General features: G+C 36.7%; 1 protein-coding gene across 8 annotated transcripts in view; it reads right to left on the reverse strand.

Moving 5' to 3' along the window:
- MSH3 (mutS homolog 3) overlaps positions 1-13,863 on the reverse strand; it is a 185,272-nt gene that overhangs the window by 109,552 nt on the left and 61,857 nt on the right. For all 8 annotated transcript variants that reach the window (XR_013362092.1, XR_013362104.1, XR_013362096.1 and 5 more), the window contains 2 exons: positions 5,370-5,454; positions 2,701-2,810 (listed from right to left, as the gene is read on the reverse strand). Coding sequence is in view for 4 of the 8 variants with exons in the window: in XM_077866538.1 (XP_077722664.1) it covers positions 2,701-2,810; positions 5,370-5,454 (195 nt within the window). In the remaining 4 variants the exon portion in view is untranslated. The remainder of the gene's footprint in view (positions 1-2,700; positions 2,811-5,369; positions 5,455-13,863) is intronic.

The raw sequence follows: 13,863 nt of genomic DNA on the forward strand, positions 1-13,863 counted from the left end.
CTAAATAAATACCTTGTCACCATTTTTTTCTGTTCTACGATCTCACTACAGAAGAAAACCAGACTCTAAATGAACTTTTGGCTGCCAACATTTAAGACAGAATATAGCCTGGATAACCACACTGATGTGATCTGTGATTTGCATGAGCCCCAAGTTAGCATCAACAATTATAAACATACAGCTGAACCACTGACTAATCAGCTGACAACTTTCTTTAGGTATTTGGAATAGGTTGCAAGTGCCATTATATTTAACAAATTCTTTTTGAAATAAATTTTAGTAAATTAGAAAGATAAAAGTTTTAAAATTATGATCTAAAATTAAAGGGGCAAAGGAAAAAGTTTTATGTGTTTGTTATCAGCTCTGTGTTAGGATGGTCTAGAGTTTTCAAGCTGATACTTGAAAAGCATCAGTGTTCAACACAGGCTTATTTTCTTTTGCCCTTTCTGGGAAAGTATGATACCAAAAGATACATGATTCAGCTCCTACAGAGCATACAATATGGTCTACTGAGTTTATCTCCAATTAATCCTGGTAATAGAAAAAAAATTTAACAACAGAAATAAAAATTTTAATTTACATGAAAAAGTCTCTACCGACTGTTTCTGCTGAATATTTCAACCAAGCAAATAAGAGTACAAGAAGTGCTATGGATACTTAGGTAGATGGCTTTCTACACTTTTTGCAGAAAGACATCTTGTCTGCTTTTGCTCCACAAGGCATTCTTACCTCATTTCAGTACTGCATCAAGTAGGCGCAGTGAACTCTTGAACAAAGTGCAGATTAGGAAAGCCATCCCCCCCTACAGTCAAATATCGGAGTATAACTTTTAACTCCTCCAAAACTTAACTACTAACAGCCTACTGTTGATCAGAAGCCTAACTGATAAGATAGCCAAACACTATGTATTTTTATATATGTATTGTATACTGTATTCTTATAACAAAGTAAGTTACAGGAAAGAAGAGGTTAAGAAAATCATAAGGAAATATATTTACAGTACTGTATCAGCAAAAATCCACCTGTGAGTGGATCTACACACAGTTCAAACTTGGGTTGTTCAAGGGTCAACCATACTTCCACTTCCAGAATGTCTTCTTTACCCAGTTTCCCCACCCAAAGGTCTTTATGGTCAAGAAGAAAAACTGGAGTGAACCACTAAAATCTTAAAGTGATTTGGTAATGATCATCATCCTAACAGTGTCTTAAAGCTTATTACTAACAACATGTGCTATCCTTTACTAAAGATGACTATGTACTAAGCTCAGTGTAAAATGCAGCCAAGAGCAAGACTATTCTGTAGTTTAAAAGCTACAATGTACAGAAGGTGCCCAGTATGGTGCTTGTCCTGTAAAAAGAGCTTAAAAGTGGTAGTTAGGGTTTCTGTCTCATCTTATTCCTTACGGCAACCCTGTGAGGAGGCAGTTTATCATTTCAAAGAGGAGAACATGGCATGGGGAGGCAGGCACATGGGACAGGACACGAGACTCAAGCATTCGGTGGGCCGACTCACTCAGTTGACAGAGCTGACACATAGCTGTTGTACCACCACACCATGCTCACCACTCTATTTAGGAAGTCATTCAGAAAATAATCTAAGTGCCTGCTCTACTCTGGAGTCAATGCTGTTTTTAAATCTGGGCTCTACCAGCTGTGAAACATTGAGCAAGTTATTGAAGCTCTGAATCTGCTTACTCTTCTCAAAGACCTACCTCAAAGGATGATTTTGAGTAAGAAAAAGCAGTATATACTAAGAATGCTATAATATAGCCTTCACATTAAAGGGGCTCATACTGACAAGCACCATTCTAGGTCAGAGTCTCCAAATTCATATGCATATCAGAATCATCTGGAGAGCATCAAAAACTCCAATTTCCAGGCCACAGTGGAGACAGATTACACTCTCTAGGGGTTTAGACAAGGGCATCAGTATCTGCCAAGCTTCCCAAGGGACTGCAAGGGGCAGACAAACTTGGAAACAGCTGTGTTTTAGGCACTAGATTCAGCTGCCTTCCCTGAAGGCGCTCCAAGTATACTCATCTACTTTCCCAAACATCTCCCTTCTGACCTCTTTCAGATCCCTACTTGCTTTAGCTCAGGTCCTTCAGAACCTCTCCAAGGAACTTGCTAATTTGCCCACCCCACTATCACTTTGTTCCCTCCCACACACAAGCCCAGTTCTGATCCTATCACTCCCATGCTCAGAATTACTGAATTAACTTCCCTTGGCTACCAACTCAGGCTAGCATTTAAAGCTCTCTATGAAAGGCAGTGCCCCAACTTTTGAGCTCCCTACTCCCCACTCTCTTACGCTACTGATGACCCAAACTAACTGGATAACTCACCTGCCCTGGACACAACCCATGTCTTCCAATCTGCAAGCAGACTCATTCTTGGGGGCAAGGAAACTATCCCCAAAATATTAGTGTATTGACAGATACAAAATAAAATCTTCTCCAATTTAAAACTGTTCTTTTTTTTTTAAGTTTATTTATTTGTTTTTAGAAATCTCTACACCCAACATGGAACTCAAACTCACAACCCTGAGACCAAGAATCACTGTTTCTTTCATTCAGCCACCCCGGTGCCCTAAAATTCTGTTCCTATTAACTATAGTAACCTTAGTTTTAAGGAGACTAACATACATTTCACAACTTTATAGAATTTCAGATTAAACACATAAAAAAGAATCCCCTTTACCTTAGTTTAAGGAGTGGCTGGACCACCCACTTCTTTAACTTCCGTCTCCCAAATGAAGTTTTAGTATGGTCTAAAACCCAAAGTAAACTTCCTTTGGTTTTCATGTCAGTCTAAGAAAAAAACAGAAGAAAAGTTTTATTAACTAGACATTGTATTTGTACCAAAATTGCTAGTTGCTCATGTGCCTTAACTATTCAATGTACCCCAATTTTAAATGTTACACATGCTTATCATAAAGTATGGCTCATAGTAGCTATTCATTTAATGTCTGACAAATGCATGTACATGTGAACACACATGTATTGATATCTGCACTGAAAAGGGGTTGTCTATGTGTAGATTTGGTTAACTAAGAATATTCAGAAATCTTTTACAATATATGTTCATCCTAAGCATCTTCTGCCTTGGGAAGTACAGCAAGGATCATTTAATTTCCTTTGGCAATTCAGTATCCTCCAGATCCTCAGAGTTCTAAGCACTGATGCTCCCATGAAAACACTCAACGGGTAGAAGGTACCAGATGGAGATGGAACTGAAACGGAACTGCACTCTAGCAATTCACCCTGGAAATATTTTATTTTAGTCAGCTTTATTAAATCCTTAGTAAAAAATTATCAATCTATGCTTTGCTACTTCAAAGTTGAACAACTAAAAGAAAATTTATAATTAACTAGAGATGTTAGTTAATTTTAACCAAGATTTCATTGTATTACAAAAAAGTCAATAGGCTGAAATCTTATTTGGAACATAAACTTGTTTTTACCTAAGTATTTTTAACTTTTTCCTTTTCCCTCAAGTCATCAAGCAGGTACTTATAGAATACCTCCTATGTACTCCATTGTATGACTGGCAACAGCATATTAAGACATGGTCCCCTCCCTTGGGGTCCTTATGTCCAAATATGGAGGAAATGACTCATAATTAACACATGATGCCACTTGGCAGAAATTAACTATAAAAGGCATGACAACAGCTGCCAGGCCTTAGAGGTTTAGAGCAGAGCACACATGGAAGCTACAGGTTACAGAAGGCTCCCTTCCTTCCAAAACAGGAGCCCCACTGGCCTGAGCACAGTGAAGAGTCCCAGAAAGAGGATAGTGGACAAGAATAACTTTCCAGTTACTTCCTGCATCACTGAAGAACCAGGCTCAGACAAGAGAGGGAGGGTAGGAGAGAAACAGTTCTATTATTCCTTTGCTTTCCCTGATACCCAGCCCCCATTACCCCCTTCCATTGTTCCATGGTAACAGAGGCCAACCTAGAGTACAAAAACACAAGCCTAAGATGTAAATTTTTAGCTTCTATTTTAATAATGGCCCAAGTCCTGGTAATAATGAAAGAGCTTTGAAGGGTATTTTAATTATAAATGATTTTTGCCTTTGGAATTTATTTTCAGAACTGACTACAAAGCAGTAGGATTTGAACGGGAGAGATGTAGCAGAATAAAGAAAGCTAGGAATGCCAGAGCTGTGTCTTCAGAGTCTATGAGCTCTTCTTCATCCAAGAAATGTCCTTTTCTTGGGATGCCTGGGTGGCTCAGCGGTTGAGCGTCTGCCTTCAGCTTAGGGCGTGATCCTGGAGAGTCCCTGGATTGAGTCCCACACTGGGCTCCCTGCAGGGAACCTGCTTCTCCTTCTGCCTATGTCTCTGCCCCTCTCTCTGTGTCTCTTGAGAATAAATAAATGAATATTAAAAAAAAAAAGAAATGTCTTTTTCTTCCTACTACTTACTTCCAATTGGGGAACGCATAGAGAGTTTATGAGAAGAAAGATTTGTGGGAAAAATTCTCAACTTCCAGATAATGTAATGACAAGATAAAAATGAAAGTAAGTAATGAATTTCATTCATTACAGAATGAAAGTAAGGCTGACTCTAGTACACCAGGATAGCTTGGAAGAAAGAGAAATTAAATAAGAGAAACTCGTTAGTAATATACATATCTAGGTGTCAGGAGAATAAATTCAGCATTTACTTTAATTCACAGAAGTAATAAATATTTCCGAAGAGCTTTAAATCATTTAATTCAGATGATTCAGCTTTTCAACTACTTATCAAATGATCTGGAACTGCTTTTTATTTCTATGACTTTATGTTATGAACATTAAATAGTATCTTATTTCTAAGTGATAATAAATGAAAGCCATCAATTTAATGTCTCCATTAACTTCCTAATTCATCAATAAAAAGCAAATAAATAATGATGGAAGTTTGTGAAATGAAATTTATTAATCTTACAATCTAACTCAACATAACAGTAATTTGTTTTATATGCTGGACAATAAGACTGAAGACATTTCAGTGAAAAGTTAAAGGTATATAGAAAAAATATTATCAAGCAGACAAAAAATCTACTTTATATTAATTTTCAAAGATAATGCCTTTCCAAAGAAATATTTGATACAGAAATTATCAGCATGGGCATGTCACTTCAATAATTAAGAAGGACAGTTCCAGAGTTACCAAAATAACACCCAGGAAATATTTCATATCTTTGAGTCTCAAAAAAAATGGGTCCCGCAGTTATCAATTAATAAACAGATGACAGGCAGAGTGATCAGTTAAAGACCATATTCTTATTCTCACCTGCACTCTTAAGAACAGAATGCCACCTTATTCCAATTTTTTTTTTCAAAACCATTTGACTTGATTAGCCTTTATGTTTACCTGACCTGATTCTGTAGGATTTCAAGATTCCTTAATGTTGTTCCATTAATTGTCATAAATTCCATTTCACCAGAAAATTGCTTAAAATTCCTGTAAAAGAATGAAATGTTAGCCATGATATAAGTGCATAAAGAAATTTTAAAAACTAAAACTAAATATTCCAATACCATTATGACAAAAATGAGTTATCTGAAAGAAAATCAAATCAAAAGGAGCAAAATAAGTATTCACTGGGATGCTGTCTTCCATTGATGCTGGTGCCATTAAACAGGATAGTTGTCTTGCACCATAAACAAGCACAAGGAAGTAAATGGTACCAACATCTTTGACATTTCCAAGAAGAGAACCAAACATAGTCTTATCATCAGCAGAGCATGTGGTGATATCTTCAGGAAAAGCTATGCAATTAGCTAGAAAGATATGTCAAGACATTTTAAAACGTCCTCCTTATTCTTTAGCATGAGATCATCTTGATAAACCTTACTTTAACAGCTTTTAATCAACATTCTGATATGTACAACAAATGGTATTTACTCTATAATTAACAACACACACTAATGGAACTAACATTTCAGTGGAGTATAAAACTGAAAAACTAGCAAAAATTATTTCCTTAAGCTCAAAGATTTCAGTCTTCTTATGTCCCTACAACTATCCCAAATGAGATTGAAGTTCAATAAATTTCAAACAGACTTGAGTACTGACTTGTGAGGATTACTAAGTGTATGCAAAATTCCAATTTTATCCTTAGCAATCTTTCATGTTAAGAAGTAATCAATGACTAATATAGTAATTCAATTTCCTTTATGTTTATATCAACAGCACTCACAGATTTACAGCTTATTTTTAAAGGCAAGAAAAATAATGGCAAGTCACTAAAATTGGAGGAAAAGCATAAATGTTTGCATTATAAACTTACTACACTTATCACATGGCTGTGATAAGATTTAAATAAAATTCAGGTTCCCAAACCAGTTATGGAAACAAGCCTTTATCCAGGAGTCTAAAGCCTAAAATCAGAGCCAGTGCTGAGAGATGCCTTTACTTCTAGATGATTCCCCCAACTAAAGCTCCAGAGCCCTGAAAAAGAAATACCTTATAGCATATTAGGAATATTGCCTAGAGAGAACTGTCTGTTAGCAGCAGGATTTCTCTGACAAGTTTGACTTAGTTTCTGTGATAACTTGTTAATGATTTTTAGAAGGAAGCAACTCCAACACTGACTGACAGCAGGTGTGTGTAGCTCTTTTACTCCTTCTTATAGCAGTTAACTTAATATGCTTTGTATTACAGCAATTTCATGTTCTTCTGGAATCTTCATTAATGGATCTAAGCTCCTTAATGTCAGGAGTTACTTATGTCATACATCTTGCAGCACCTGCTAAGCCTAGCAGAACACAGATGCTCAACAAATGTCTGCCATCTTCCTATGGAGAAGCCAGTATGGATTGGCTGGTTGGTTTCCTTTGAGTCCTCAAACACAGAAATGTCTGTAAAACACCCAGGGACAATAAAATGTAAAATGTTATTTTCAGGAAGAAACATTTAGGAATCCCTGGGTAGCTCAGTGGTTTGGCACCTGCCTTCGGACCAGGGCATGGTCCTGGAGTCCCAGGATCAAGTCCTACATCGGGATCCCTGCATGGAGCCTGCTTCTCCCTCTGTCTGTCTCTGCCTCTCTCTGTGTGTGTGTCTTTCATGAATAAAAAAAAAAAAAAAAAAAAAAAACAGAACAGAACAGAACAGAACAGAACAGAAAAGAAAAGAAAAGAAAAGAAAAAGAAATATTTAGGCAGTGATTTGCTATAGATGACAGGTGTTCCCACACCTTTATGGTCAAAGATCCAAGCTGGAAGAGTTGACAGCCTGGACTTGAGTTGATATCTAGCCAGTTCCCGTGTTAGATAAAAGTCATTTCCTTCTCCTGTTCCTAACAGTTAGGTTGAACCTACTACTCTAGCTGGGATTAACACATGAGAATGTTAATCAAACACAGACTCTACAGGGATGCTCATTTGGTTTGAGAGAAAGACTCATCAAGAACCCATAATCCAACAGGCTTTTCTAAAAACATCTCAGCTAGTTGTCTTCATCTCCCAAGAACAGCAAAGCTGTAACATAAATAAGTGGCATTAAGATCTGTGGACTATCCAGAAGTACTGTTCAGTGTGCTTCACCCTCACAAGAACTAATAAACCCAACAGTCCATATGCTGAAGAGTGGAGTCTTAGGTTTAGGATTCTCAAAGCATCCTTGCTCCACCACTTAGTTGAGAGTTTTGTCACCTAACTCCAACTAAAAGTGAAATCCTGCTCCTACCGTGCCTCAAATGAACCTCTGAAGCAAGGCACAGTCAGAACATTAAAAAGAATTGGAATTTCATGGAGCATACAGAAGAATTAACAGGACTGCTTTTAGTGCCTGCTTGCTAAAACGTATATTGTGACAAAATATGGTTTGGACTAACACACACCCTAGTATAGAGAGCACTGGAGGAGTCTTAGAGCCCGCACCTGTATTTCTACGCAATACAATTACTGGATATCTACAATACCAAAAAGAACCCAAAAAACTGAAGAATCAAATTGTCTTAAGTTAGCTCACAAAACTAGACCTTCAGAGAAAAAGTACAGGTTCCTTTATTAACAGTATTCATAAGCTGTGCATATAGTTTGCTTTTACTTTTTTCCTTTATTGAACAAGTCCCCTAGATCTCAAAGTAGATATAGTGAGAAGCAAAGAGTTTATTTAAAACTGACATCTGCATTGATTTTAAAAAGAGATTAACCAATGGGCAAAATTAAACTGGAATGATTCCTATGGAACAATAATTATCAAGCAACATAAGAACTAAATATGCTTTTGGGTTTCCCCTATGCTTGGTTAATAATGTATTCTGGAACTGGGACTCTTCTTCCCAAATACAAAAGAAATTTCCTTCTGTCAGTGCCTGTTTCCATTAGGAATTATATGTTTTTTTGAACTCAGGGTTGTAACTGCCAGCATCCTTAGGAATTCAACAGTATATGATCACTGATACGAAATACTCAAGCAACTCTAAATTATTTATCCTTTTGGGAAAAAAGCAAATTTTGAATGCTTTGAAATGAACCTCATAAACAATGCCTGGCTAGAATTCATGCTGTGTGAACCTGGATAAAAATCCTACAAATAGGGATTGAAATGTGAAAGGGATGCCTGGGTGGCTCAGCGGTTGAGCATCTGCCTTCCGCTCAAGGTGTGATCCAGGATCAAGTCCCACATCGGGCTCCTTGCAGGGAGCCTGCTTCTCCCTCTGCCGTGTCTCTGCCTCTCTCTGTGTGTACCTCTCATGAATAAATAAATAAAATCTTTAAAAAATATATTTCAGACAACAAAAAATACAAAAGACACTTCCCCTCCCTCCCCCAGGTTTTACAATGGGAGGGAAATATCCTTGCTGAAAACTTGCCAGAGAAATTTAAGATGCTGTATCATTCCTACCCTAGTTTTCTAAAAAAATGAAAACCAATTTTTCTGATTTAGACAGAGGCAGTTAAAGGTGATCTTACCTAAAAGACCAACCCCCTACAAAGATCTCAGGTAAATATAATTTGAAGGGTGAGACAAAAAAAAAAAAAAAAACCTACACATTACATATGAAATCAATAGTGGAAAATAGTTCTCTATGTACAGTTTTCAGAATTCAGATATTCACCATCTGTCTAACCTTTTCATGGTCAGCTTAACTTATGGGTTATAAACTATTATCTGAGAAGACTTCAGTTTTATTGTAGATTCACTTCTAATTGATTTGTAATTAAACAAAATGACCATCTTTACATTCCTAAAAGCTGCTAAGCATTATATGAGAGGAAAATAATAAGAAAGGTATATAATTGAGTCCCCAAGTGACTCTCTAGGAGGATACACAGGACTCTGTACTCAGAGCTATGATTTATTACACTGAAAGAATACAAAGGAAATCAGAAAAAGGAAAAGAGACACACGGCAAAGTCTAGAGAAACTAAAGGCAAGCTTCCAAGAGTCCTCTCCTGGTGGAGTTACTACAGGGTATGCTTAATTTCCCCAGCAGCGAGTTGTGATGACACATGTGAAATGTCCACCAGAGCAGCTCATTAGAGACTTAGCACCTAGAGTTTATACTGGAAGCTGGTCACACAGGCATCTTCTCCCTTATGTTTATCAAAATTCCATCTCCCAGAAACAAGCAAGTAGTTAGCAATAAATCATGTTCTTTGCAAAGTTTAGAGACAGTGAGCCATTCTTATCAGAGAATGTTGTGAATTTTCCCAAATGCCAAAGGTCAAGCTTGCAAGGAGATCTTTATTTTTTTTTTTTAAAGATTATTTATTTATTCATGAGAGATAGAGAGAGAGAGGCAGAGACACAGGCAGAGGGAGAAGCAGGCTCCATGCAGGGAGCCTGACGCGGGACTCGATCCCTGTCTCCAGGACCAGGCCCTGGGCTGAAAGCGGCGCCAAACCGCTGAGCCACCCGGGCTGCCCGCAAGTAGATCTTTCTACTTGTCTCATCAGGTCTGCTATGTTAACCATTTTGTTTTTGTTTTTTGTTTTTTTGCACTATTCAAATTCTAGTTATCTTAAAGTATATGTGCTATGTTTATTCAATTATTCCTTCTTGATCTTTACTCTTCATCTCTAAATTTATCTTCTTGAATACACAGTTCATTCTTCAATCCTACCATCTCATTTCAAAGCTTTCCTATTCCTCATTCTCATTTGTTCTTGCTCACCCAGTATCATTTTCTTAATGTCTTTTAGCTCATTTTGAAGTAGTATAGTTTTTATTCCATTTGTGGACATCTTTCTGGCATCCATTCATTTTCTGTAAGGACATTATCTGATCCTATTGTTTCTTCTCATAATAACTTTCTATAAAATCTGAATTTGGTTCTTTTCCCGTTCTTTAAGTGAAATTAATTTTCTGGAAGTTTTAAAACACAGGCATTGTTCACGATAGCTGTTGGAACCTCATACATCTCTTTCTTCTATTGTTTATGTGTAATGTCCAATTACGGTTCCTGACTTTTGTTTTCATTCATTAAACATCAAATGCATCAATTGTCCTTTTTCTTTTAAATTTTTTTTTTAAGATTTTACTTATTTATTCATCAGAGAGACAGAGAGAGAGAGGCAGAGACACAGGCAGAGGGAGAAGCAGGCTCCCTTCAGGAAGCCTGATGTGGGACTCAATCCTGGAACTCCGGGATCAAGCCCTGAACCAAATGCAGATGCCACCCAGGCGTCCCGAATTGTCCTTTTCTAATTGTTAAAGGACAATTAGGAAACTGAACAAATTTATATTTTTTAAAAACTGTTACCAGATATTAGACATCAGATAGCACAGAACTGTGCTCTCTTGAGAAGAAAAATAAATGAGATAAACATTATGACTGACTCTTTGGAGAGACCAAGGAAACTACAATTTGTGAGACAGAAAGCCAGACATGACAGAGCTGCATACAAGAGAGAGCTCCAAAGATGTGCAGAAGGATCCCCTCAAGGCTTCTGTCAGGTACCAATCCTTAAAGGTATGAGGGAACCTCCATAAAGTCAGGGAAAAAGCCACAAGAAAACACTAGATCAAACAATAAGCAGATCAAACACACAGGGCTTAGAATAGTTGCCTCCAACCAACTAGAGTGGAAATGCCTCAAAATACATGGGGCACTGGGTACCCTTATAAGGGTATTGCTTTAGAAGTGTAAGTAAAATAGACAGACAAGGATTTCCCAATTTGGTACTAATAATGTTTAAATATACACATGTATAGATGTATATCTATTACACCAAAATATAATTTATATACCACATCATTTATCTGGAGTACACGATTCAATGGTTTTTAGTATATTAACAAGGTTGTAAAAGTCATCATCATTATGTAATTTCAGATATTTGCATTACCTGCCCAAAAAACTCTATACCCATTCAGTCACTCTCCATTTCCCCCCAACCCAAACTGCTCTTAGAAACCACTGATTGGCTTTCTATCTCTATGGATTTGCCTATGTCATGTAAATAGAATCATGTGTGTGTGGTCTTCTGTGATGGCTTTTTTTTTTTTTTTAATTTATTTATGATAGTCACACAGAGAGAAAGAGAGGCAGAGACATAGAGGGAGAAGCAGGCTCCATGCACCGGGAGCCTGACATGGGATTCGATCCCGGTCTCTAGGAACGCGCCCTGGGCCAAAGGCAGGCGCTAAACCACTGCGCCACCCAGGGATCCCTGTGATGGCTTTTTTAACTTAAAATAATATATACAAGGTTCATCCATGTTGTAGCATGAACCAGCATTTCATTCCTTTCTGTGGTTCAATTAGAGTCCATTTTATGCATATCTCATATTTTATATCTATGTATTCAGCAATGGATGGACATTTGGGTTGTTTCCACTTTTTGGCTATATGAATGATAATGTTATAAACGGTCATACAAATTTTTGTGTAGACATATGTTTTCATTTGTGTTGAGCACACATCTAGGAGTGGAATTGTCAGATTATCTGATTAAGTCCAAGGAAAACACTGTGAAACTTGAACTACCACACTGTTTTCCAAGTTGGTTACAACCATTTTACATTCCCACTGGCAATGTGTAAGGGTTCTAATTTATCCACATTCATACCAACACCTGTCTGGGTTTTTAAATTATTTGTGTAGATATTCTAGTGGATATGAAGTAGTATCTCATTGTGGTTCTGAGTGGAATTTATCTGATGCCTAATGATGCTGAGCATTTTTTCACATGCTTATTGTTCATCTGTACCTGTTCTCTGGAGAAATGCCTATTCAGATTCTTTGTCCATTTTAAACTAGGCTATGTGTCTTTTTACTGTTGACTCATAAGAGTTCTTCATGTATTCTGGATATAGGTCTCTTACCACATACAGGATTTGCTAAGTTTTTCTCCTATTCAGTGGGTTGTCTTTTCATTCTCTTGACAGTAGGCTTTAAAGAGCAAATTTTTCACCGTGAAGTCCAATATTTTGTTTTTTCTTCTGCCACTTGTGGTTTTGGTGTCACAGCTAAGAAACTACTGCCTAATCCAAGTTCATGAAGATTTTTACACTATGTTTTCTCCTAAGAGCTTAATAGTTTCAGCTCTTAAACACAGGTCTTTAGTTCACTTTGAGTTATTTTCTATTAGGACATGAGGTAAGGTAATACAAAACTCACTCTTTTGCATAGATAACCAGTTATCCAGGAGCTAGGGAAAGAACCAAAGAAAACACTAAGTCAAACAATAACCAAGGTTCACACGGGGCCTTTTATTGGGGAAAAAATATTCCACCACTGAATGCTTTAACACCTTTGCTGGAAATCAATTGACAATACGTGCACAGTTTATTTCTGCTCTCGATTCTATTTCATTGATCTGTAAGTCTGTCTTCATATCAGTGCCACATTGTCTTGACTACTGTTGCCTTGCATCAAGTTTTCAAACAGGAATATGAATCTATAATTTTGTTATGTTTTTTCAAAACTGTTATAGCAATTCTTTGGCCATTGAATTTTCTTAAAATTTTAGGATCAGTCTGTCAGTTTCCGCAAAAAAAAAAACTGACTGGATTTTTGATACAATTACACCATATCTATAGATCAATTTGGGGAATACTGCCCTCTTAGTAAGATTAAATCTCCTGATCCACAAACCTAGGATGCCTTTCTACTTATTCAGGTCTTCTAATTTCTTTCAACAGTGTTTTAGAGTTTTCAGAATACATCTTTTGTATCTCTTTTGTTAAATGCATTATTTTATTCTTTTTGATACTACTATAAATGAGATTATTTTATTTTCATTTTTCAATTCTTCATTGCAAGGTTATAGATAAAAAGTTGATTTTCATTTTGGTATACAGATCTCATATCCTACAACCTCATGAACTCATTTTATATGCTTTAATCTTTTTTGTGGATTCTTTAGGATTTTCTGTATGTACCTTCATGTTAACTGCAATTAACAGTTGTACTTCTTTCCAATTTGGATGCCTTTTACTTCATTTTCTCGCCTAACTGCCCTGGCTAGACTTTCTAGGACAATATTCAACAAAAGTGAGAAAACACTGCTTCTTCTTATTCCTGTTCTTAAGACGAGAAGCATTAACTCTTTATCCCATTAAGTATGATGCTAGGATCTTAGGTTTTCACTGATCACTGTTATCAGGGTAAGGACCTTCCTTTCTAGCTTTTTGCTGGATATTTTTATCATGAAAGGGAGCTTTAACTGTCAGGATGGTCCTGTAATTTTTAATCTCTTATTACACTGATACAGTATATTACTTTAAATGACTTTCAACATGTTAGACCAAACCTACAGTCCTAGAATAAATCCCATATTATCAGATTCTATTTGTTTGTATTTTTTTGAAGATTTTTATGTCCATATTCATATTAGCCTGTAGTTTCTTCTCTTGTGGTGTCTGATTTTGGACTATTGAATTTGAGGCTAAATAATTATTGGGATACTCTGTG

This window comes from Canis aureus, chromosome 2, assembly GCF_053574225.1.
Source record: "Canis aureus isolate CA01 chromosome 2, VMU_Caureus_v.1.0, whole genome shotgun sequence".
NCBI classification, from domain to species: Eukaryota; Metazoa; Chordata; class Mammalia; order Carnivora; family Canidae; genus Canis; species Canis aureus.